At 37.4% G+C, this 27296-nt stretch overlaps 1 protein-coding gene across 2 annotated transcripts in view; it reads left to right on the top strand.

Annotated features, from left to right (window-relative positions):
- The window catches only part of ZNF41 (zinc finger protein 41), a 53625-nt gene that overhangs the window by 11448 nt on the left and 14881 nt on the right, over positions 1 to 27296 (top strand). The window contains exons 2-5 of one of the 2 annotated variants that reach the window (XM_036226988.1): positions 14721 to 14966; positions 16594 to 16637; positions 24151 to 24277; positions 24547 to 24642. In XM_036226988.1, coding sequence (XP_036082881.1) covers positions 16617 to 16637; positions 24151 to 24277; positions 24547 to 24642 — 244 coding nt within the window. In that variant the 5' untranslated portion in view covers positions 14721 to 14966; positions 16594 to 16616. The remainder of the gene's footprint in view (positions 1 to 14720; positions 14967 to 16593; positions 16638 to 24150; positions 24278 to 24546; positions 24643 to 27296) is intronic. The other variant, XM_036226987.1, reaches the window with a different exon arrangement.

Here is a 27296-nt window from a genome sequence, read left to right as displayed (position 1 = left end):
GCCAAGTTGTCTCCAATGGTAATATTTTTTAAAACTGAAGTATAATATGCCAACCAGAATTTTGACCTGGATACAATTCATCCATCTTGTTCAGATTTCCTCAGTTTTACTAATATTGTGTGTATATTGATTTATACAATTTTAATGCCTGTGTAGATTTGTGTATCCACTATCATATCCAAAATACTAAACAGTCCCAATATCATAAGGATCTCTGGCATTGTCCTTTTGTATCTACACTCATTTCTCTCCTGTCCCAACTAAGCCTTGGAAACCACTAATCAATCCATCCTCCATTTCTAAATTTTGTCATTTCAGAAATGTTATATAAATGGAATCATACAGTACATAATTTTTTGAGGTTGGCTTTTTTTACTCAACATAATGTTCTTGAAAACCATCCTAGTTGTATCAATATTTCATTCCTTTTTATTACTGAGTAATATTTCATGGTGCAGATGTAACCAGTCACTTGTTGAAGGACATCTGAACTAATTCCAGTTCTTGTCTATTACCAGTAAAGCTGCTATTAACATTCATGTACAGGTTTTTGAGTGAACATAAACTTTTATATCTCTGGGGTAAGTGCTCAAGAGTGCAATTTCTAGGTAGTATGGTAATTGTGCGCTTAGTTTTATAAGAAATTACCAAACTGTTTCTGAGAGTTGCTATACTATTTCCCACTATCAGTGTAGAAGAGATCCAGTTTTTCTGCATCCTCATCAGCATTTTGTGTTGCCACTATTTTTTATTTTAGTCATCCTGATAGATGTGTAGTGATATCTGATTGTGGTTTTCGTTTGCATTTCCTTGATAGCTAATAATATCAAACACCTGTTCATATGTTATTTGCTATCTGTTGGTGAAATGCCTGTTCATGCATGTGTTTTGCCTATTTTCTAATTGAATTGTTTGGGTTTGGGTTTTTTACTGTTGGGTTTTGAGAGTTCTTTACATATTCTAGATACCAGTCTTTTGTCATACATGTTGTTTGCAAATATTTTTCCCAGTCAGTAGTTTGTGTTTTCATCCTCTTCATCCTTTTCATCTTCTGATCTTCTTCAGAATAAAAGTTTTTTTTTAATTTGGCAAAGTTAAGTTTATCGATGTTTTCTTTTATAGATTATGCTTTTGGTGTCCAGTCTAAAAACTTTGTGATTCTTTGATTCTCTAACACTAACTGAATGTCCGACAATTCAATTCAATTCTGACTTTACTTACCTGGAGTTAGCATCAGATCCCACAAATTAAAGGACTCAGTCCCACAAAACTGGCCCCACTTCAGTTGCCAGTTACAGGTTCCAGGTCACCCATACTTCTGATTTACTGGCTATAAATTGGGGGTTCCCATGACCTCCTCCTCAGGCTGAATAATTTGTTAGAATAGCCCATAGATCTAAGGAAAACATTTATGTTTGCCAGTTTATTACAAAGAAACTTGTGAACAGCCTAATGGAAGAGATACAGAGGGTAAGGTATGAGGGGAGGAGTACAGAGCTTCCATACTCTGTCTGGGCATGCCTCACTTCCAAGTATGTCTATATCTGTGTGCTCAACCTGAAAGTTTTCTGAACCTCATTGTTTAGGGATTTTTATAGAAGAGTTTGTTTATATGGAGGTTTTTATGGAGGTTCCATAAAATTTGCAGACACAATTGATTAAGTCATTGGCCATTGGTGATTAAACTCAATCTCTAGTCCTTCTCTCCTTCTAGAGAGGAAGATGCGTGGATGGTGGAGAGGGGGGCTGAAAGTTGCAACCCCCTAATCCAGCCCTCTAATTACATGATTGGTTCTTTGGCAACAAGCCCCCATCCTAAAGTTATAAGGAACCCACCAAGAGTCATCTTATCAGCATAAACTCATGCTATGGTTGAAAGGGGCTTGTTAGGAATAACAAACTAACAAAGGATGCTCATATCACTCAGGAAATTCCAGGGATTATAGGAGTTCTGTGCCAGGAACTGGGGACAAAGACCAAATATATATTTCTTATTATACCACACTCTGCATAGCCCTTGATCTTGCAAATTTTCTCCTATGATTTTTCTTAAAAATTTTTATAGTTTTACATTTTACATTTAGGTAAGTCTATGACCCATTTTAAGTTAATATTTTTGAAAAAGTGTGGTTTAGGTCGAGGTTCTTTTAAAATTTATTTTTTATTTAAGTATAATTGACATAAAATATTAGTTTCAGGTGTACAACATAGTGATTCATCATTTACATACCTTATGATATAATACCACAATAAAACTAGTAACCATCTGTCACCACACAAGACTACTACGATACTATTGACTATTTTCCCTATGCTGTGCAGTAGATCCCCACGACTCATATATTTTATAACTGGAAGTTTGTATCTCTTATTCCTCTTCATCATTTTCATTCATACCTTCTAGATTGAGGAGGTTTTTGCCTATGGATGTACAATTGTTCCAGCACCATTGAATTGTTTTGCACCTTTGTCAAAAGCTAGTTGGCCACACTTATGTGGGGCTATTTCTAGAACCTCTATTTTGTTCCATTGATTCATGTGCTAAAACCATACTCTTGATTACTGTACCTATGCAGTTAGCTTTAATATTTATTAGAGTGATTCTCCCACTTTATTCTTCTTTGTCAAGACTGGTTTAGCTATTCTAGAGGCTGTGCCCTTCCATATCAGTTTTAGAATATGTTTGTCTATGGATGTTGAACATATTCTCATGTGCTTATTTGCCCTCCATATATCCTCTTTGATGAAATGTCTCTTTATGTCTTTTGGCTGTTTTCTACTTGGGTTGTTTGTTTCTTCAATATTGCTTTTTGAGAATTCTTTGTATGTTATAGATATGTGTCTTGTCAGATTTGCGAAGGGTTTGCAAATATTTTCTCCCAGTCCATAGCTTGTCATTTCATTCTCTTAACAGTGTCTTTCACAGAGCTACAGCTTTTAATTTTGATGAAGTCAGATTTATCTGTTTTTTCTTTTATAGGTCATGTTTTTGGTGTCATGTCTAAGAACTCTTCACTGAGCCCTAAGTACTGAAGATTTTCTCCTATGTTGTCTTGTAACCATTTTACATTTAAATTGTGATCCATTTTGAGTTATTTTTTATAAAATACAACATTTAGATCAACATTCATTTTGGGTTTTTTTTTGCTTATGAATATCCAGTTCCTTCAGCACTATTTGTTATAAAGAGCATCCTTCATTCATTCATTTTTGTACCTTTGTAAAAAGAAAAAATAGTTGGCTGTAGCTGTGTGAGGCTATTTCTGAGTCTTTTATTCTGTTCCATTGATCTATGTTTCTGTTTCTTCATCATTATTGCATTGTCTTGGTTCCTGTAGCTAAATAAGAAGTCTTGAAATCAGGTAACTTGATTCCTCACACTTTATTCTTTGTCAAAATTGTTGTAGCTATTCTAGTTCCTTTGTCTTCCCACATAAATTTTAGAATAATTTTGCATATATCTACAAAAAATTCTTGCTGAGATTTTGATATGAATTACATTGAGTCTATATATCAACTTGTAGAGAATAGATATTTTTACTATGTTGAGGCTACCAAACCATAAACATAGTAGTATCTCTCTCTATTTACTTAAATCTTTGTTGATTTTTTTCATCAGCATTTTATAGTATAACCCCTGTACATATTTGATTACATTTATACCTAAATATTTTGTTTTGTGTGTGCTTTGTATTTTCAGTTTGTTTCCTCATGTACATTGTTAGTACGTAAAAATACAACTGATTTTTATGTGTTGTTCTTGTATCCTGTGACCTTGACGAAGTCACTTATTACTTCTAGAAGTCTTTTTTTATATATAGGATCCTTGAGATTTCCTTTACAGACTATCATATCATCTGCAAATAGGGATAGTTTTATTTTTTCTTTTTCAATTTGTATGCCTTTAATTTTATTTTCTTGCTTCATTGTAGTGGCTCGAATTTTTACTATGCTGATTAAGAGTGATGATAGTCAATAGCCTTGCCTTGTTCCAAATCTTAAGGGGAAAACATTGTCTCTCACTACTAAGTATGATGCTAGTTGTAGGGCTTTTGTAGATTTTTAGAAATAAAATTGACAAAATTTCCCTCTATTCCAAGTTTTCTTTAGTTTTTATCATGAATGGGTGTTGGACTTTTCAAATATTTTTTCAAATATTTATTCTGCCTTAATTGATATGATCACGTGATTTTTCCTCTTAATCCTGTCTACATTGATTGATTTTTCAAATATTGAACCAGTTTTATGCTCCTGGAATAAACCCCCTTGGTCACGGTGTATAATTCTTTTTATATATTGCTAAATTATACTTACTAATATTTTGTTAAGATTTTTTGCATCTATGTTCATGAGGGATGTTGGTTTCTAGTTTTCTCTTTTTATGTGCTATCTTTGTCTAGTTTTGGTATCAGTCTTCATGAAATGAATTAGGAAAAATACCCCTCTTCTATTTTCTGGAAGCAATAGTGTAGACTCAGTGTTAATTCTTCTTGAAAGGTTTTTGGAAATCTCCCAGTTAAACCTCCTGGGCATAGAGACTTCTGTTTCAATTTCCTTAATAGTTATGAGGCTATTCAAATAAACTATTTTATGTTGGAAGAGTTGTGGTAGTTTGTACTTTTTGAGGAATTGATCCATTTCATCTAAGTTGTCAAATTTATGTGTGTAGAGTTGTTCATTGTATTCTTTTATTATCCTTTTGATGTCTGTATGTCTGTAATGATATACCCTGTTTCATTCCTGATATTAATAGTTTGTGTCTTCTCTGATTTTTTTCCTTGTCAGTCTTACTAGAGGTTTGCTTATTCTATTATTGTTTGTTTTTTGAGAACTAGCTCTTTGTTTCACTGGTTTATTCCATGTTTTTTCTGTTTTCAATTTCATTACTTTCTGCTTCTACTTCTATTTTTTTCTTTCTTCTGATGGCTTTGGGTTTATTTTGCTCTTCTTTACTAGTTTCTTGAGATGAGAGTTTAGATTATTGATTTGAGACTTTTTTTCAGATTTTCCTCACAGCACTGCTTTAGCTTATTTATCAGAGCACTGTGCACTGGTTATCAATCCCAGGGAAGGATTCCAAATACTTCTGCCCACTGCATCTCAGTGTCAGTCTCCACATTAGGACTCTGCTGATACCACCCTGGCTTGGAGGGGGATATGTACCCTGCCATTGCTTCCTATGTGATGTCCACTGACACTGTTGGTAGAGGCGCCCTTGTTACTGCTGAGCCTTGGTGAGAACTCCAGTAGACCTCCTCTGGCATCACCTCAGTGGGAAAAGGAAAGGGTACTTTGTTATTTCTGGGTGAGGATGGAAGCTCAGATTCGTGACATGGTCACCACTGTCACGGAGAAGTTATGGGAGAAGGAGTCAGTTGTTATAGCCCAGGAAGGAAGATCTAGCACCCTTCTGGGCTTTCTCTGGCACCACCTCTGCAGAAGGTAGGGAGCAGAAGCACCTCCTTATAGTCTGACAATGGTGGAAGTCTAGGCATTCCACTTGGCCTTTGCTGTTAGTCATGGGGGCTAGGGCTGCAGTGTTTTCTGTGATGTTTGGCTTGAGTAGAGCAGTTGTTATCTGAAATTTTTCTGTTTTGCTAGACTACCCCTTTCCCAATCCAATCCTTTGGCTAGAAAGAGTGGACTTTTTTGGAGACAGTTTTTGTCTGCACCTTTTGGCATTTCTGGGTTGCCAGCTTCTCTAGCACCAGGTCTGGGATATATGAGGCTAAAAGAAAACCCAGTGAACTCACTGCCACATCATTTTTTGGTTTCAGGATCTGTAGCCAGTTAGCCTTCACTTCACCTTTCTGAGCCTTCCTATGTTTCATATATAATGTCCAGAGTTTTTTCAGTTGTATTTAGCAGGAAGAATAGGTAAAATTAAATCTACTCTATATCCAGAAGAAGAAGTCCCTATTATTATGCTTTTTAAGACTTAGCGTACTTCCATGCATTTGTGCTGCTTTTATTTATATATGCTGAATGACCCCAAAGATTTATGCAAATTAATACTTTTTTATTTATTGTGTATTTTATTATTAGCTCTCCCCCTTTTTGTTGATCTATTGAGCACTTTGAACTTAATTTCCACCTCAATAATTCTATTTCCAGACCTGCTTTCATATTTTTACATTAGTCTGGTATATTGTATATTTTTGAAACATTTATTGAATTACAACATGATATAGAAAAGTGCACACATTATGCATGTTCAGCTTGATGATTTTTTAACAGAATGAGCAAACCTATACAACCCCCATCTAGAATCTATATCAAGAACACTATGAGTGCTCAAGAAGCCCTCTTTGTGTTCCTTTCTAATTATTAACCTCCTCCCAAGGAGTAGAGTAAAAGATTATTAAATCACATGTTTTTGAAATCTATATAAAAGTAATCAGACAGTATTGATTTATTACTCTTTTGATCTGGCCTCTTCGGCCAACACAATGTTCACACGATGAGATTCATGCATGTTGCATGTAACAATTTTGTCCATTCTCATTTCTGTATAGTATTTCCTTGTACAAATATAGCACAACTTCTTTATCCATTCTAACATTGATGGACCTTTGAAAAATTTTCAGTTTTGAATAAAGCTACTATGAACATCATTGTACCTGTATTTTCGTAAACATATGTTCACATTTCTCTTGAATATAAACCTAGGAATGGAATAGCTGGGTCATAGGATGTTGCATATGTTAAGATTTAATAGATACTACCAATTAGTCTTCCAAAGTGTCTGTGCTATTTTATGCTCCTAAGAAAACAATTTATGAGTTTCAGTTGTTCCACATCCTTGCCAGCTCTTGGTTATTTATCTCTTTCATTTTACTCATTTTTCGTGGATACGAAGGAATATCTTATTGTAGTTTAATCTATATTTCCTTGCTAACTAATAAAGTTGAACATCTTTCCTTATGCTTGTTTGCCTTTTGGATGTCTTTTTTGTGAATTGGCTGTTTTGCGATTTTTCTGTAGCTCTTACTGATTTCTAGGAATTCTTGATCTATTTGAGATATGAATTATTTGCCAGATACAAGTATTGCAGTTATCTTCTCCCACTGTGATATTTGCCTTTACACTCTCAAATTTGTCTTTTGATGAACTGAAGGACTTTCATTTGATGTAGTCCAATTTAATAATCTTTTACTCTATCAATATCAAAATTTAATATGAAACACATTAATTAAAACAGTGTATTAATGGTCCAAGAATAGACAAATAGACCAATGGAAATACAGAGTTCATGAATGAACCCCTACCTGTATGGTCACAAGGTGACACTGTAGAGCAATAAAGAAAGACACTGTAGAGCAGTAAAGAAAAGGTAATCTTTTCAATAAGTGGAGCTGGGTCATCTTGATATCCATATGTAAGAGATGAATTTTGATCCTAACAGATACCACACAACAAAATTCTTCCCAGGAAGACCAAAGATCTAAATGCGAAAAATAAAACAATAAAACTTTTGGAAGAAAACATTAAACATCTTTATGATCCTACTGTAGGCAAAGATTTCCTAAGATATAATGAGTGCTGACCATAATAAAAAGAATGATAAATAACATGACATATTTCTGTCCAGTGCTTCATTTCACATCTTCGCTTTTTTTATTTTATTTGTAAACCCAATCTCATAGTCTTTCTCTTTTAGACCAGAATTCAGATCATTCAATTTCATGCCTCCTGCTATTTTATGTTTATTATTTATTTTACTTGGTCGATATTTCCTAACTTTTTCTTTTCTGATTTCTGCTGGTTTGGTCACATTTCTCTTAATCTCCTCTAGTTATTATTATTATTTAATAATTCTAATATTTGGAATTTTGAATATTTTATCAATTTCTGCTAGTAATAATCTTATAGATATGATTAACTATTTTTTCTATTAGTAGATCCAAGTAAAACCAATATAATTCTTATCCAGTAGTAAAGATGCTTAATTAGCCTTCTGATTTCACTCAGTAGATTTTGCCAGGATATTTTAAAATTTTCCACTTAGTGATAGTAATAATCTTATTTATTCCAAATACCCAATTATATTTTATTCAGGAAAAAAAAACTGAATATCAATTGCAAGGATCATTTCTCAAAACTGCTTTCCTCTGATTTTGAGATTTCTGTAACTATTTAGCTTATAATAGTTTAGACTATTCCCTTGAGTATTTTCCTGAAATAGAAATCTTAGCATATTATGCAATAAATGCTTTTATGTCTAAAATTGTCTGTTTTTTGTCCTGACAGAACAATAGGAAATAGAAAGGATGGGATTGAAATTTTTAAAAGCGTGGTGGAGTGAGAGATGACCCCAGATCTCTCCCTTTGAAACAACAGTAAGCGGAACATATAAAACTCAACAACAACAACGACAAAAGCACATAACCTGCACACAAGCACATCTGAGCAAGGGTTCTGTGAATAAGAGTTACCATGGGTCAGAACCATGGGAGTTGGACAATGGACTGGGAGAAACAAAGAAGTTGCTTCTCGTAGCCAGAGCTCCTTGCAGGAGGAAGGGGAGGGGAAAAGGTGCAGTGGATTCCCTAAACAGCCCTGTCTAAGAAATCTGTGAGCTCCATGCAATGGCAATGCCCAGGGATCAGGGCAGAAAGCAGAGAAGTGGGGATGGCAGAGAAGCAATAGTTGATTATTACCAGCCATGGTTGCTAAACAGCAGGCTGAGCCACAGCCCCCATCCTCCAACCCAGAGGGTACCTCTCCCAATTTTCTCCAAACCAAACACCTCTGAGTCCCTAGGGGAATCTGAGCAAATGTAACCGAAACTGTCACTAACACTGACAGGGACTGAGACAGGGTAGTGAGCGTAATTGAATATCTATTAGAAAAAAAGACATGATTAAGACTTTATACAGAGCAGGGATCCAAGAAGATTAGATGCCACCTACTGCAAAACAAAAGAAAAATGCTTTCTTTGCAACAAGCTAAAGAAAGACCTTTATATAATAAATCTCCTTTCTGGAAACAAAAGCAGAATACACTTCCATTAATGCCCAGGTGGAAAAATAGTCCATTAAACACTATGAACAGCCAAAGTGACAAGGCATCTCAGAAAGAAAGAGAAAAACATCCACAAAATAAGCTTACAGGCACAGAAATATGTAACTTAAATGACAGAGAATTCAGGATGGTACTTCTGAAAAACCTCAATAATATCCAAAACAATTCATATCAGCAATTTTAGGAATTGAAAAAACAACTAGAATGAACCCAAATAAACATCCTAACACTTCATCTTAAAAAAAAAACTAAAAAAGGAAGAACAAATGAAGCCTAATGCAGCAGAAGGAAAGAAATAAACAAAATTAGAACAATATTAAATTAAATTGAGAACAAAAATCAATAGAAAAAAAGAATGCAACAAAGACTGGTCCTTTGAGATGTCTAATAAAATTGACAACCCCATGGCTAGACTAAATAAAGAAAAAAAAAGGACCCAAATAAAATCAGGGATGCAAGAGGAGAAATTATGACAGACACCACAGAAATACAAAGGATTATACAAGAATACTATGAAAAAGTATGTAACACTAAATTTAATAACCTAGAAGAAATGGACCAGTACTGAGAAAGGTACAAACTTCCTAGACTGAATCAAGAAGAACCGGAAAATCTAAATAGACTGATCAACAATATGGAAATTGAAACAATCATCAAAAACCTACCAAAAAGTAAAAGTCCAGGACCAGATGGCTTCACCAGAGAATGCTTCTAAACATTCAAAGAAGATTTAAAACCTATTTTCCTCAAATGCTTCCAAAAAATTGAAGAGGATGCAATACTTCCTAACTGATTTTTTGAGGCCAATATTACCCTGATACCAAAACCCGGTAAATATAACACACAAAAAAAGAAAACTACAGACCAATATATCTCGTGAATACAGGTGCAAAAATCCTAGAAAAGATACCAGCGCACCGAATACAGCGACATATTAAAAAGACTATACACCACAATCAAGTGGGCTTCATCCCAGGGGTACAGAGATGGTTCAACATATGCAAATCAATTAATGTGATACACCACATAAACAAATTTAAAAAATAAGAATCATATGACCATATCAATAGGTGCAGAAAAAGCCTTTGACAAGATACAGCATCTATCTGTTTATTGATCAAAACACTTAACAAAATTGGTATAGAAGGAAAGTACCTTAACATAATAAAGGCCAAGTATGACAAACTCTCAGCCAACATTATACTTAAGGGTGAGAAACTAAACACCTTCCCTCTAAGATCACGAACAAGGCAAGGCTGTCCACTATCGCCACTGTTATTCAGTATAACATTGGAGGTCCTAGTGAGTGCAATCAGGCAAAAGGTATAAAAGGCATCCAAATAGGAAAAGAAGTCAAATGGTCACTATTTGCGGATGACATGATTCTCTATATAGAAAACCCTAAAGACTCTACAAGAACACTACTAAAAATAATAAGGAAATACAGTATAGTTTCTGGACACAAAATCAACATTCAAAAATCCATAGCATTCCTATACTCTAACAATGAAGTGTCAGAAAAAGAAGTGGAAAAATAATTCCTTTCACAATTGCAACAAAAAGAATAACATACCTAGGGATAAATCTAATGAAACATGTCAGGACCTGTATAATGAAAAGTATAAGACCCTATTAAAAGAAATAGAAGAAGATAAAAAGAAATGGAAAGATATCCTGTGTTCTTGTATTGGAAGAATCAACATAGGTACAATGACCAAAAGCATTATATAGATTTAATGCAATCCCCATTAAAATTGTATCGGCATTTTTTTGCATTTTTTAAAGAAATAGAACCAAAACAACATCATATTTGTATGGAAACACTAAAGACCTCGAATTGCCAAAGTCATCCTGAGATTAAAGAACAAGGCTGGAGGCATTACTCTGCCCAACTTCAAATTATACTACAAAGCAACAATAATCAAAATGGTATGGTATTGGCAGAAAAACAGACATGCAGGCCAGTGGAACAGAATTGAGATTCCAGAAGTAAACCCATATTTATATGGGCAAATAATTTTTGACAAAAGAGCCAAAAAGATACAGTGGAGAAATAAAAGCCTCTTCAATAAATGGTGCTGGGAAAACTGGAAAGCCACCTGCAAAAGAATGAAACTAGACCGTTGTCTATCACCACACACCAAAATTAACTCAAAGTGGATTAAGAGCCTGAATATAAGACCTGAAACAGTAAATTGCATAGAAGAGAACAAAATAGCTAAACTCATGGACCTTGGATGTAAAGAAGATTTTATGAATTTGACCTAAAAGGCAAGGAAAGTAAAAGCTAAAATAAATGAATGGGACTACGTCAAACTAAAAAGCTTCTACTCAGCAAAAGAAACCGTAAACAAAGTAGAGACAGCCATCCAAATGGGAAAATATATTTGCAAGCAACGCCTCCAATAATGGCCTAATATCCAAAATATACAAAGAACTCATACGACTCAATAACAACCCTCCAAAAAAACAAACAATCCAATGGCCAGTGGACCTGAACAGACACTCCTCCCAAGAAGACATACAAAATGGCCAACAAATATATGAAAAGATGCTCCACATCACTAGAAATTAGGGAAATGCAAATCAAAATCACAATGAGATACCATTTCACATGGGTTAGAATAGCTGTTATCAACAGGACAAGTAATAGTAGGTTTTGGAGAGATTGCAGAGAAAAAGTAACCCTCATACAATGCTGATGGGACAGCAAATTGGTACAGCCACTATGGAAAACAGTATGGAGATTCCTCAAAAACTAAGAATTGATCTTCCACATGATCCAGCAATCCTTCTACTGGGTATTTACTCCAAAGACTTGAAAATTTATATCCGCAAAGATATTTACACATCAGTGTTCATAGCAGCATTATTCACTGTGGCCAGGACATGGAGGCAACCAAAGTGTCCTACAATAGATGATTGGCTAAAGAAGCAGTGGTACATACATACAATGGAATATTACACAGCCATAAAAAGAAATGAAATAATGCCATTTGCAACAACATAGATGGACCTTGAAATAATCATACTAAGCAAAAGAAGCCAGGCAGAAAAAGTTGAAAAGCAACATTATATCACTTATATGTGGGATATAAACCTAAAAGCAGACAGGAAAAAAAACACTTTAAATAATTTCTTCAAATAAATAAATAACTTATAATGCAAAACATTGCAAAGTAATAATGATAATGATAATTAATAAAAATTCCAAGAAAAGTTGAAAACCACATATCACTTATATGTGGGATATAAATCTAAAAACAACAAACAAACAGAACCAACAGAGACTCATGGACATGAACAATAGACTAGTGTTTACCAGAGGAGGAGGGAAGGGGAGTGGGGAAGTAGATGGGGTAAAAGGGGTCAAATATGTGGTGACAGAACGAATTCTAACTATAGGAAGTGAACACACAATGCAATGTATATGTGCCTTATTGTTGAATTGTTCACCTAAAACTGGATTTCATTAACTAATTTGACTGTAATTAATAAAAATAAGTAAATAAAGAGAAATACAAGCTTTATAAAAAATGAAAATAAAATGAAGAGGGAAATGCTGTGCTGTGGCACAAAAAAAATACAATTTTTGGATCTGTCGCTTTTAATAATTCATAATTGTTTTCTTCTTATATGGTTCCTATTATTGCAAATAAGAAGTCTAGTACTATTGTGATTCCTTCCCATTGTAAAAAACATGTTTTTTCTGCCTGGAAGTATTTTAGGATTTTTTTTATCCTCTTAATTCAATGGCAAATCAGATATGCGGTTGATTGGGTTCCTCTGGCAGTCAAATATTGGGGTATTTCTGTGAGGAAGGATCAATGAATTATGGTCCACTCAGATTAGATAATCCAAGGCCTATAGATGTCATTCATATTGGAGTAGTGAATGACAGTGTTGGGGAATTCTTGAAGGAAAATAATTGGAGACATCTGTGGATAAGTGATTGGGACTGCTATTGAAATTCTTGAAGTTTAGAGTTGGAGATGTGAGTATCTGAAGTCATTGATTGGTCCATGAGAGTTACTGATTGCGACACTTTAGTGGTGAATGATTGATTGCAAACCTGGGATTACCAGTCTTTTGGAGTCAGTTTTGGGGGTCCTATAGGAGTCAGTCATTGGAACCTGTGGACATCAGTAATTGCAAGACTCTGTGAGTTGGTGTGTGATAGACTGGAAGGTCTGTTATTGAGGGTTTTATGGGAGTCACTGATTTCATATATAGGCTGTGTATTATGGGGTCCTGTAGGTTGTCATGTTTGGCCCCCAAGGGACTTTAATCAGATCCATGGTTAATTTTCTATTGAGAGTGTATTGCCTGTGTTGGTGATTATTTTAGGAGCCTATGGAAACTAGTTGATGGCACCTTTGGGATACAGTTCTTGTCAGATGGCCAATAGACATAAGAAAAGATTCTCAATATCACTAATCATCAGAGAAATGAAAATTAAAACCACAATGAGATGTCACCTCATACCTGTCAGAATGGCTATCATCAATAAATCAAAAAACAACATATTCTATGAGAATATGGAAAAAGGAAACCCTCATGCACTGTTGGTGGAATTGCAAACTGGTTCAGCCACTACATAAAATAGTCTGAAGATTCCTCAAAAAATTAAAAATAGAACTACCTTATAACTCAGCATTTGTACTTCTGGGTATTTATCCAAAAAAAAAAACCAAAACACTAATTTGAAGATATATATGCACCTCTATGTTCACTGCAACGTTACTTACAATAGCCAAGATATAGAAGCAACCTAAGTCCCCATCAATAGGTGACTGGATAAAAAAGTTATATATATATATATATATATATATATATATATATATATATATGAATATTGGAATATTACTCAGCTATAAATAATGAAATCTTACCATTTGCAATGACATGGATGAACCTAGAAGGTATTATGCTAAGTGAAATAAATCAGACAAAGACAAATAGCATAGGATTTCACTTACATGTAGAATTTAAGGAACAAAATAAATGAACAAACAAAACAAAAACAGACTCATAGATACAGAGAATAAACTGGTGATTGCCAGATGGGAGGGGGAGTTGGGTGCAGGTAAAAAGGTGAAGGGATTAAGAAGTACAAATTGGGAGTCACAAAACAGTCACAAGGATATGAAGTATAGCATAGGGAATATAGTCAGTAATATGGTAATAACTTTATAGTGGCAGGTGGGTACTAGACTAATTGGGGAAATCATTTTGTAAATTATGTAAATGTCTTACCACTATGCTGCACACCTGATACTAGTATAAAATAGTCTTTAGTGTCAACTCTAATTGAAAAAAATTTGAAATATATATATGTTAATGGAATGTGTTCCAGATGCCAAGTAGGAGTGAGTGCTTTAGAAGCTTCACTTCATTTAAGTTTAACAACACTATGAGATGGGTATTTTCATCCTTAGTTTCAAGATGAAGAAACTGAGGCTAAAGTTACTTCCCCAAATTCTAGCTAGAACTGAAAAGAGCTGCAATTAAAATCCTCATTCATTTTAATCCAAATCTCATGAGTTTTTCTCATATTCTACACTAATACTTGGTGTTGTTTTCCTGAATCTTTCTCTTCTACAGTACTCAGCACAGCGAGCCACCCCTGGGGGCCCCCAGGAAGCATTTCTGGGGTGAATGCTATATGACTGACCATGTGGATACTGTCTTTCCAGGGTTTTCTGAAGCCTCTGCAGAATCTCTGGACCAAGCCCCGTCGTGAAGGCTGCAGGGTCTTCCCTCCAGTCCCAGCAGCTCTGGCCGAGTCCACAGGTGCCTGCTGGCTTCAAGCTCCTGGGAAGATCAGAGTCGTCAGCAAGGGAGCCTGAGGGCTCAGGCCCAGTGGGAACATGCCAGCAAATCAAAGCTCCCCACCGTGGTCCCCAGCCTTGGCTGCAGAGGGACATGGTGGCTTGTGTGAGGTGAGGAGGAAGAAGAAATTCATTCAGTGGGGAAATAGTCCAGGCTTGTCACCAGGGCCTCAGAGTAGAGGCAGGTGGGTCACAGGGACAGCAGATTCTGGACTCACTGCCCCTATGACAGATTACTATCCTCCTGCTGTGTGAGAACCACATGGCTGATGTTCCACATGCAGAGCCCTGTGTGTTTCAGTGAAAAACGTTATGCAGTTGATGTAGGAAAGATGGAACGGGAGGGTCAGCCCCACATCTGGGGTGGGGGGCGGTCAGCTCCCTGCAGAGTGTCCATGGACAGGTCTGGGTGGGGGCAATCACTGTTCCTAGCCAGGGAGACGCTACCCCCAAACCCCAGCACAGGCCCTTCACTCTGCATTGGCTCTTGGCAGATACTCAGCCAATCCCCACCAGAGCCTCCTTTCTGCCTGGTCTCTGGGGATTTGCTGATTTCTCCTCTATCCTAATCTTGGACTGAAAAATCTCCTTTTTTGGAACTTAGAGAATGGCAGGGTAGTAGGGTGACCACAGTCTCTAGGACCCTTCTGATTTTCTCTTCTTTCAAAGATGAATATAATGGCCCAAGAAGGGACATGACTTTCCCTGGTGGCTCAGACTGCAAGTGACAGCACTGGACTAGAATTATGTCTCCTGAATATGTCCTCCGTCCTTGTCACACTATAGCCCAGTCTGTTTCCCACTAAACGTTCCCCTGGAGATTCTTCAAGAGGAAGATAATGAGAGAGCCAGACCTTACTGGACAGCTCCCTCCTTTAGACTGTCTTGTGGATGCTGCACCCATGGAACAGGCTCGCTTTCACAGGGATTCAGGGTCCTGTGCTCATTAGAATAATATTAAACTTTAAAAAATTATTTTGATTTTTATTATTTTATAATTTCAGTATTTCACAATAAAATATTAGAAAATGGAGATAAACAAATAGAAGAGAATAAAACATTACTGTTGATTCCAGCATTACTCAAAATTAACCAGTGTTAACATTTAGCTATATTTACTTTCAGTTGTTTTTCCTTTGTATGTGAATGTGTGAATGTATGTGGGTATATGTGTGAGTTTGTGAGTGCGTATACATACCACACACATTATATAGCTCAAGTTTAAAAATGCAGTCATAGTATTTGGTTGCTTCCTTTTTAACTTGGCAGTTTAACATAATTTTCTAGGCAGGAAATGTTTTTCTTTATACATGCATGTCGCATAGCATTATGTCCTTTTGATAGGCTATAATTAATTTAACCAATCAACTGTATAATCATTTAAAGTGTTTCAGGTATTCTGTTGTGATTGAAACTGCTGTGGTGAAATTACTGCACTTAAATATTTTTGCCCAAGTCACTGAAATTGTATTTCAAGTCAAAGATATAGGAGCATTAAATGGTAAATGAATCACTGCCTGACAGTATTGTGCTTCCACCCAATGGAAAATTGCCCTTGGCGAGACTCTGCTCCATCATATCAGTCACAGGCCCACAGATGAAGGGTACAACAAAGTGGTCCTCCCCAGTCCTTCTGCACTCAGCTGCTTGCCCAGCCAATGTGTGGGAAATTCTAGATGAATGATTCTGAGCTCTGCAAGGCATATTTCTCCAATCATGTCTTTCTTCCCAACCACAGACCTCTGCCCTTTGTAAGAAGAGATGGAAATGACCAAGATCCTGGTGAATATTATTTATTTGCTTATTTATGTATTAGATTCTTGTTTATTTTTATTAGATGTAAGGGAGCAGGGAATGGGAAGAGATACCAAGGAACCAATAAAAATGTCCCCAGGAGCAGGGAACAGCCAGTTAAACAGGAAATAGTGGATGAAGCTGAAAAACAGGCAGAGGGGTCAGTAAAAGAAAAGGATGAAGAATATCCACAGAGAACAGCTGAAGGGATCATGGTGCACTTACTGGAGATGGAGGATCACCAAGGGGCCCAGAGGACAGGTGGGAGTGCAATAGAACATTCAGAAGAAATGGGAAACATGAGTCAGAGGACAGGGAGCAGCAGAGAGACCAAGAAGCAGTTGTCAAGGCTGTAGAAGTTATGATAGTGGGGAACGAGGAAGAGCCAGAGGGTTTAAGATGAATTAGGGATCTAAAAATAGGAAGAGGTATGAGGAGATGGAGGAACCAGATAACCAGAGGGACAGGAAAACAGAAGATTCAGCTAAAATGGCAAAAACAAAAAGGTGCACTGTGCTGGGTAAAGGCCAGCAGGACAAGCGACTTCACAAGACACCATGATTTCGAAGAAAATCTAAGGGAATGGGAAAGACAGAGGAGCCAGGGAACAAGAAATGGGAAAGATGAGCCTCAGAGTGGGTAGTAGCCAAAACAAGCAGGAACCAGCTGCTGAGGCTGTAGAACAGGTGGAGGGGCAGGGAAGGGACAGACTCATGGGACAATTGGAAAGACAGAGAAGGACCTTCAAGGCTGAGGAGTAGCTGAGGGCAGTAGGGACCACATGGTACAAAGAACAAGCTGCTGAGGTCAGGGAACAGCCAGAGGGACCTGCAAACGTGTACTTGAGTGTCCACTAGAGGTCCCAGGGGCTAACCAGAGGACTAGGGAACAGCAGACATGGGCATTAAAAGTGTGTCTAGTATTGGATAACATCCTGACTGACTAGGCAACTGATAAAGGGACTAGAGAACACCCAGAAGGTATAGTGTCAGTTCTTGAAGATAGTTAGCAGCCAGAGGCCCATGTAGCAGGCACTGAAGCTAAGGACAGTTGCAGAATCTAGGAAAGAGGCTGGGGAATCAGCCAAAGTTCCCTGGGATAGGGTGACAGGGTTTCTTGAGATGGGGGACTTCCAGTGCTAAAATAGGGAAAGTCTTGGACAAACTGGGATTGTTGCTCACCTTACCCAGGAAACAGTGGACCTAGCCAATGGCAAACAGTAGTCAGACATAATGTAAGTGATGGAGCAGAAGAAAGTACAGAAGCCAGCATGGCATTAAGCACATAGAAGTAGTATGCTTTGATGGTCAAGAGCCTAGGATAGGAGCCAGGTAGATCTGCCCTCCACAAAATATGGTCTGTGGACCAGACACATGAGCATTAGGTGAGAACAAATTAGAAATACATTCCAGAACCGTCCCAGGAGCAGGGAAGAATTGAGACTAGAGAGCAGTCAAAAGACTCAAACAGCAGTCAGTCTGTGTCTACTAGAAGGAATGAGACAGGCTCGTCAGGATCAGGGAATAGCCAAAGGGACTAGGGCACAGTCAGAAGAATGGTGCCACAGACTAATGATTACTAGAGGGACAACTGTCAGAGGAAATGCAGGACGGTCAGAGGCAACAGGGATCAGTTCGAGGGAAGAAGAAATAGGAGGAGCAGAACAGTTAAGAGGGACCCAGAGACGATCAGAGAAAGCAACAAATAGGGATGTCAGGAAAGAGATTGAGGGACTCTTATGAGGAATAAGAAATATTTAGAGGAAACAGTAAAAGGAGAGACCAAGGAAGACCACACAGATGGAATAAGAACCAGCAGAGGAAGCAGGGAGCAGTCAGGGAACCAGGGTGGGCAGGGTAAGCAGGAAAGGCCAAATGGAGGAATGTAGGGCCATAGAAAATACTCCAAGGGAACAAAGAACACTCAAATGGATAGGCAACATCCAGAGGGAGCGGAGAAAGGTCAGATGGATAAGAAACAGCCAGAGGGAACAAAGAACAATCAAATGGATAGGGAACAACCAGAAAGAGCAGGAAAGACCAGGGCATCCACAAACAAGGGGGAACAGGCAGAGACTAGTTATCTCACCACAGGTGAGGGCCCAGTGCACCAAATACTTTTCACTTTCAGGCAGCCTAATAAGTGCCCTGGAAGGCCTTCTGCTAGACTGGGACAAGGGCAGGATCACATCACAGAAGTCAATGCAGAAATGTGCTGGGTCAGGAGTGAGAACAGGCCTGAGGAGGGAGGTCTGAGCACCAAGCTGTCTGCAGGGTGGGACAGAGCAGATGGCCAGGGACGGAATGAGCAGGGAGCAGATAATCCTGGCAGCCTAGCACCCCCGGGAGTGAAGGCACATAGTGTACTGGGACTGAGATGACTCTGTAGGAAGACACTGTGTGGTTCACTGGAAGCCTTGAGGAGCTGGAGTGGGGATTCTCACCTAGCATGAAGAAGTCTTTGTAGGGGACTTGGTGGTGGTAGGGACATATGTAATTCTTCATGGTAGAAATGGCCCAGAAAATCAAACCTTTTCATATGCAGCAGGTGAGCCTGGAATCTGAGTGAATCTGTATTAGCAACTTTGTACCCAAATCTCTAGCTTCAAAGCCCCCTCCATCACCCCACATACACCTACCCAGCCAGGGTGGGGTTCAAAAATTCTATTTTGGTGGAGAAAGGAATCAAAGAGCAGCTTCTGTGGGTAGTATACCTTGTCTATATTCATCTTGCATCTGTTAAGGCTCATTGTAATGCCTGGTGTGGTCTTGGCACACTTTCCACATGAAGGTGGCCTTAGTGACTCCCAGGGAGGAAGAGACATGTGAGGAGGTCTTTTGTCCACCAGCTTGGGCTGCCAGCCACCTGGTAGGCAGTAGTAGTTCTTAAAATGTTTAACAATGTCAGATATTAGATATTTTAATTCTTCTGTACTAGCTGGTAAATAGCCAATTCTCCCCTGCTCCCTGCGGCTCTTTCACTATGTCACCCACAAACCTGCTGGTCTGTCCTGGGGCAACTGGCAAGAGAACAAGGGTCAGGAAAATGGGCAGACAGAATGAGAGCTTCCCTCAAGCCTGTCCCCAGGGTTCTCACTGAATGTGAGACTTGTGGGGACAGGTCAGGTGTATTGCTAGGTAACAGCTGGAGGTCCTGCTCCTCAGTAGCCCTAGGGTCTGTGCTCAGGAGAGCTGGTGGGTGGAGAAGGGCTGGGCATGGCCCAGTGCTTTTGGATCTACCTCCTCCAGGAACTGATGGTGAAACAGGTGATGTGAGCTCCCTGCCTGTTCTGAATTCCTGAACACTCACTGGTGAGGGGAGGGCATCCAGGTCCCCAAAAGGCCAAAGGGTCTTTCAATGAATAAAGGTTCCTCATTTACTCATAGTTTAATTGTTAAATCTTTTCTTTGATACTTAATGCATTTTTTTTGTCTTTTTTGGGAAATCTTCATCTACCCCAAGGCTTAAATGAATATTCACCTATATTTTCTACAAAGGATTTTAAACCTTGGATTGTTTCGAAATAATTTAATAATTAAAGAGCTATTACAAAATAGTACAAAGAACTATATATGCCTTGACCCAAAACCACCAATTGTTAATATTTTGACACATTTGTTTTCATTGTCTTTTCAATTTATATATGCATGTATGTGTGTATGTGTTTGTATACACACAGATGTATTAGAACTTTATTTTATGAACCATTTGAGAATAATTTGCAAACTTAAATCCCCTTTACCCCTAAATTCTTCAATGTTTATCTCTTAAGAACAAGGATATTCTCTTACATAACCATAGTTACAGTTATCAAAATCAAAATATTTAACATTGACATAGTACTATCTAATATACAATTTGTATTATCTAATTATCTAATATACATTATGTAATATACAGTTCTCCATGCTGTCAAAATAATGTTCTTTATAGCATTCCCCCTGATCCAGGACAACCAGTTTCATGCATTGCATTTAATTGTCATGTCTCTTTAGTCTTTAATCTGGAACAGTTCCTTAGTCTTTCTTTGATTTTCATGACACTGACAGTTTTAAAGAATGTCCCTCAATTTAAGTTTATTTCTTGCTTCCTCATAATTAGATTCGGGTTATTCATTTTTGTCAGAAATAACACAAAAATGATGCCATGTTCTCAGTGGCTCGTGTCAGTAGGCAGTTAATATTAATTTGTCCTTTATTGATAATATTAACTTTGATCACCTGGCTAAGATGCTGTCTGTCAGGTACTGCGAAGATACTATCTTTCTATTTTTAATTAATAACTATTGTGTGGGAAGATTCTTTGAAACTATGTAAATATGCTGTTTCTCTTAAAATGTTTGTCCACTGATTTTAGCATCCAGCAATGATTCTTGCCTATAACAATTAATTGCTTGCTATTTCCCTGATGGTATTTTTTTCTAATTCCATCATTTCTTCTACATTGATTAGTTGGTATTTATATTGTATGGAAAAACATTCCTTGCTTTGATGATGAAAGTAAAATGATGTGCCAGGCACAAGGAGCACACCTTGATTTGCCATCACTAATAGGAACTAGACCATTTTGTTCCTATTAATGGAGAAATGACTGACTCCAGGGTTAGAACAGAGAAAGTACAGAGTAATCTAGATGAACTCATTGTGCTAGAAAGTAATGAGTTGCTCAAAAGATGGGGACATGTCAAAAAGACACAGGATTCGGCCTTGTATCACTTGGTTTCCCCCCTCTAGGTAAGGTGTCATTGCTTTCTTGCTGATTTCAAGATGTTTCCTGCCCTCAGCTTTCTGAAGTTTGCCTGTACCATGTCTTAGTGTAGATGTCTTTGATTTATCCTCTGGGTATTTGCTCAGCCTCTTGAATCTCTGGGTTGATATCTTTTGCTAAATCTGTGAAATTTTCAGCCATAATTTCTTTTTCAGCCCCACACTTTTTCTCCTCTCCTGCTGGGTCTCTGAAGACATGAATGCCAGATTGTTTGTTATAGTCTTACAGGTGCCTGAGACTGCTCATTTTTTCCTAGTCATTTTTCCTTCTGTTGTACAGATTGGATCATTTCTATTGTTCTGTAATCAAGGTCTCTGACTCTTTCTCCTGTCCTCTCCATTCTTCTATTGAGCTCATTGTAGTTTTCAGTTCTAAAATTTCCATTCAGTTATTTTTATCTTCTATTTTCTTGCTGAGACTTTTTCATGTTTTGCATTTATTCTAAGTACATAGAAGCATTTTTATGATGGCTACTTTTAAAATATTGTCAGATAATTCTAACATTTGTGTCATCTCAATGTTGGTGTCCTTTGATTGTCTTTTCTCATTCAAGTTGAGATTTTCCTGCTTCTTCATATGGTGCCTGATTTTTAGTTATGTCCTGGATATTTAGGGAAGTATGAGATTCTAGATATTATTTAAACCTTCCATTTAGCAGTCCTCCTCTTACTCTGTTCTGCTAGAAAAGGAGAATCTAATCTCCTCCTTACTGCCAAGTGGAGGTGGAAGTTCAGTTTCCCCACATGGCCTTCTTTGACATCCCAGAAGGAGATAAGTACCTTGTTACTGCTTGGGGTAGTGGTGGTGGTGGAATGTCAGGCTCTCCAGGAGACTGCTTTGTTCACCACCCTGGTGGGGAGACAAGGGTATCTTGTTACTGGGTGAGGGTGGAAGTTTGAGATCCTCATGTAGCTCAAACTGATACTATGGGAGGGGCCTCATTAGCCCCAAGCAGGGATGAAAATTTAGGCTGCCCACTCAGCCTTTGCTGATGGGAATGTGAGTAGAAAGCCATAGTTTTCCTTGTGATGCTTGCTGGAGTAGGGAAGTTATTATCTAAAATTTTCTCTTTTGCTAAATTGCCCCTTTCCTGGTTCTTTGGCTAGAGGAAATATTCTTGGGAAATTTTTTGTCTACACCAATTGGCATTATGGGTTTCCAGCCTTCCCAGCACCTATTCCAGGATATGAGGCAGAAAGAAAACTCAGGGAAACCACTGTTGTGTCATTCCTCAGGTTCTGAGGTCCCTAGCCAGTTTACCTTTTGCCAACTGACAGTCTTCTTATCTTTGTTTTACATTTAATATCAAAAGTTTTTATCTCTACTTAGCAAGTTAGAGCAAGGGAGAATCATGTCAATTCCACTTTGGTCTTATTGGTAATTTTTTACTTAATTTTTAAAATAGATAATACATTCATGTGGTTCCCTCCCCAACTCCCTGGGTCTCCCTAGCATAGAAAAACAGTCCTAATTATTTTGTGGGTGAGTGGGTGAAGTATATGCTTAGAGATTATACAAATAAAAATGACTAAGAAATTATCCTTATTTTTCAACAAAAATAGTAGATACTGTTCCTGTTATATTGAACACTGATTTTTTAAAATTACTCTCAATTTTTAGCTTTTATCATGAAATATTACACACATTTTAAGTAATGCTGCTGTAAATATTCTTGAACATGTTTTCCGCTGCACATATTCCAGTCAGGCATATTTCCATGAGTAGAATCACTGTGTCTTAATGTTGGCATATCTTCAGTATTGCCAGATAAAGCCGAAATGCTTTCCAGCATAGTTGTACCAGTTTACACCACCATCAGCCATATGAGAGTTCTCATTGCACCATATCCTCTTCATTGTTTCATGTTGTCAGTCTTCTACATTGAAGACATTCCAAGGGTTGTGTAGTGGTGTCTCATTGTGGCTTCAATTTGTATTCCTTGGTTACTAAGGAGGTTGAGCCCTTTTCGTTGTCTATTGAGGCTTTGGATTTCCTCTTTTGTAAAATGTCTGTTCAAATTCTTTGCCCACTTTTCTACTAGGTAGGTGGTCTGTTTTCTTCCTATTGGCTTGTAAGAGTTATTTACAACCTCTGTATATGAGCCTTCGTTAGTAATATGTGTTGCAGTATCTTCTATTTTGTGGCGTTTTTCCCCCTTATAATGCTGTCTTTTAAATGAATAGAAGTTTAAAACTTTATTGTAGACAGACTTATCAGTCTTTTTCTTTATTATTAATGCTTTTTGTATCTTGTTTGAGAATTATTTCCCTAATATAAGATCATGAAAACATTTTTCTACATTATTTTTAAAGACTTTACTCTTTTTCCTTCCCCCCATATATTTATTCTAAATGTTTTTTAGCACCCTTGTGTCTTTCTATGTTGTTTATCCAAGTGTTTAATTTGTTCTATATTTTATTTGACTCTACCGCCATTGCCTAGCACTTAATAGATCAGTAAATGTATTGTATCTAGTTCCTCCATTAACTAGAGAACTTAAAGAGAGCTTGTCTTAATCCTAATTTTTGAAAAAGAATGACTGAATGAATAAATGAATGAATGTAGCACACAATGAATGCCTAGATACTTCAGTAAGTTTTTCTCTCACAAAATAAAAGACAAAACTAGGTACTTAGTGCATTATGGTAAAAGTCATTAAAAACATTTTCAGTTTATCCTCCCTTCATCTCTCAGTGCTGACCATGTAATTTTGAACAGGATTGTGTTGTTTTAGGTCTCGGTATCATTTGAGGATGTGACTGTGGACTTCAGCAGAGAAGAGTGGCAACGCTTGGACCCTGCTCAGAGATGCCTATACCGGGATGTGACACTGGAAAACTATAGCCATCTGCTCTCAGTTGGTAAGCTCTCAGCCACCCTAAGTGTCTACCAGGGAACTCAGTAAGGCTATTTCCATTCTCAGCTGCTGAGTGCTCTGGGACATCTCAAATGTATGATGGTGCCATCCTTGATTTGTCTAGAGTCTTCAGTCCCTTTCCAGCACTATTATTATTTCTCGATTCCCAGTGAAATGTGATTACTTTTCTGTAAGAAAAAAAAGGAAGTGCCATTGATAGGTCCCTGAAACTCATTTAGCTGGACCTAATCCTGTATCATGTCCTGTTAACAGGGCACCAAGTTCCCAAACCAGAGGTCATTTTCCAGTTGGAGCAAGGAGAAGGGCCATGGATGTTGGAGAGGGAAACCCCACATCAGAGCTGTTCAGGTGAGTGAGTGTGACCCAGACAGATGGGAGTCATGGAAGTAAATCTCACTTTTGTAACAAAATCAGTACCTTCCAAAGGCTGTGAAGATAGACTGTCTTAAAAGTTCTAAACTTTTGGATTTGCTTGGAGGTAGTTGATATAAATTTTTCTGATATCTAAATGCTATTTCCAGATATGACTCTTGTCACATCTATTGTCTTCTCTCAGATTTTTGACAAAAGAGCTGCCTTTAATCCTGTACACTCGATTACATACATACCATCCTATTTTATCTAGGACTTTTTTATTCTTCTAGCTCCACCTCCACCCCCTTCACCTTAGATTCTTTCCTTGTACATTCAGATATTTTAAATTTTCTTTCCTTTTATTCCAGTTCCTCATATCTATTACTTATGCCTCCTCCCACAGGCAACTGGTCTAATATAATTTATCTTTGAATTTGTATGGTATTCTCTTAAAGCCTAAAGTATTGGTTTATGAGTATATATTTGTAGTTTATATAAATTATATTCTGCTATATGTCTTAATTCTTTTCTTTTTTTCACTCATCTCTAAGTTCTGTTCATATTGCAGTGTGTTCATCGGCTTTGTTCCTTCAAATTGCATAGTAGTCCACAGTGTGCCAGCACCACATCTTACTTACCCATTCATCTCATAGTGGAAACTAGGGTTGTCACTAACACCCAACTGATACAAACAACTCTACAACAATTTTCTACATAAACGTTCCCTTATGGATCTAATTGAGTTTTGCAGAATTATCATCCTGAATTCTCTGTCATTTAAGTTACATATTTCTATATCTTTAAGCTTATTTTTTGGAGATTTTTCTCTTTCTCTCTGAGCTGCCTTTTCACTTTGGTTGTTCATGATGTTTAATGGATTTCTCCACCTGAGCATTAATGGAAATGTATCCTCCTTTTTTCTTATTCCTGAGAGATTTATTATATAAACATCTCTCTTTAGCTTATTGATAAGAAGGCGTTTTTCTTTTGGTTTCCAGTAGGTAGCATCTAAGCCTCTTAGATTCTACTTTATATAAAGTCTTAATAATGCCTTTTTTTCTTATAAATATTCAATCGCTTGCTACCCTCAGTCTCAGTTCCTGTCAGTGTTATTGGCAGTTTTGGTAGTGTTTGCTCAGATTCCCCTGGGGCTCGGCAGTGTTTGGTGTTGGAGGAAATGAGGAGAGGTGCACTCTGGGTTGGAGGGTGGTAGCTGCAGCTCAGCCTGACATTTTGCAACCATGGTTGGTAATAATCAACTGTTACTTCTCTGCCATCCCCACTTCTCCATTTTCTGCCCTGATACCTGGGCACTGCCACTGCATGGAGCTCACAGCTCTCTCAGGCAAGGCTGTTCAGGTAATCCGCTGCACTGTCTCCCCTGCAGGGAGTTCTGACTGCAAGATGCAGCTTCTTTGTTTCTGCTAGTCTACCACCGATTGGCTGTGAATCTGACCTATTGTAGCTCTTATTAGCAGATCACTCACTCAGACGTGCTGCTATACAGGTTGGGTGTTTTTTATTAAGTTAGATGTTCAGCTTATTTTTGTTTCAAGGGGAAAGATCTGGGGACATCCCTCACTCCACCATGTTTCTGACATCATTTAATCTATTTACATTTAAAATAGTTGTTGAAAAAAATAATTGTCGATATGTAGTTGTTGCCATTTTATTATTCATATTTTTTACACTTTTTTCTTTTTATTAAAGAAATCCCTTTTATATTTCTTGTAATACTGGTTTAGTGGTGATGAAATCGTTTAGCTATTTCTTGTCTGGGAAGATCTTTATCTGTCCTTTGATTTTCAATCATAGCTTTGCTGGGTAAAGTAATCTTGATTGTATGTGCTTACTTTTTATCACTTTGGGTATTTCATGCCAATCCCTTTCTGGCCAGCAAAGTTTCTGTTGAGAAATCAACTGACAGCCTTATGGGAGTTCCCTTATAGGTTACCAACTGCCTTTCTCATGCTGCTTTTAAGATTCTCTCCTTGTCTTTAACCTTTGGCATTTTAAGTATGATGTGGCTTGGTGTGGGGCTCTTTGTATTCATCTTGTTTGGAACTCTGCGCTTCCTGTGTTTGTATATTTTCTTTGTCAAGTTAAAGAAATTTCCCATTATTATTTCTTCAAATGGATTTTCAAATCTTTGCTGTCTCTTCTTCTGGTATCCCTATGATACTAATGTTGGTACGTTTGATGTATCAGAGGCCCCGTAAACTCTCTTTTTTGTTGGTGGGGGGAATAATTTTTTCTTATTGATGTTCTGATTGGGTGTTTTCTGCTACCTTATCTTCTAAATCACTGATTAGATTCTCTGGTTCATCTAATCTACTATTGATTCCCTGTGATCTATTCTTCATTTTGGTTATTATATTCTTAATTTTGACTGGTTCTTTTTATGTCTTTTATCTCAATTTTTATGTGTCCTAGTTCTTTTTCGATGTTCTCACTGAGAACACTGAGCATTTTTATAACCAGTGTTTTGAACTCTGCATCTGGTATGTTGCTTTTTCCAATTATGCTTAGTTCTTTTTCTAGAGTTTTGCTTTCTTCTTTCAGTTCAGACATATTTCTATGTTTTCCCACTTTTCCTTCCTTCCTGTGTTTGTTTCTACGTATTAGGTAAGGCTGCTATGTCTCCCCAT

This window comes from Rousettus aegyptiacus, unplaced genomic scaffold, assembly GCF_014176215.1.
Source record: "Rousettus aegyptiacus isolate mRouAeg1 unplaced genomic scaffold, mRouAeg1.p scaffold_m13_p_9, whole genome shotgun sequence".
Lineage (NCBI taxonomy): Eukaryota > Metazoa > Chordata > Mammalia > Chiroptera > Pteropodidae > Rousettus > Rousettus aegyptiacus.
The sequence above is the reverse complement of the archived record's forward strand: the minus strand, read 5'-3'. Positions and strand labels throughout refer to the sequence as shown.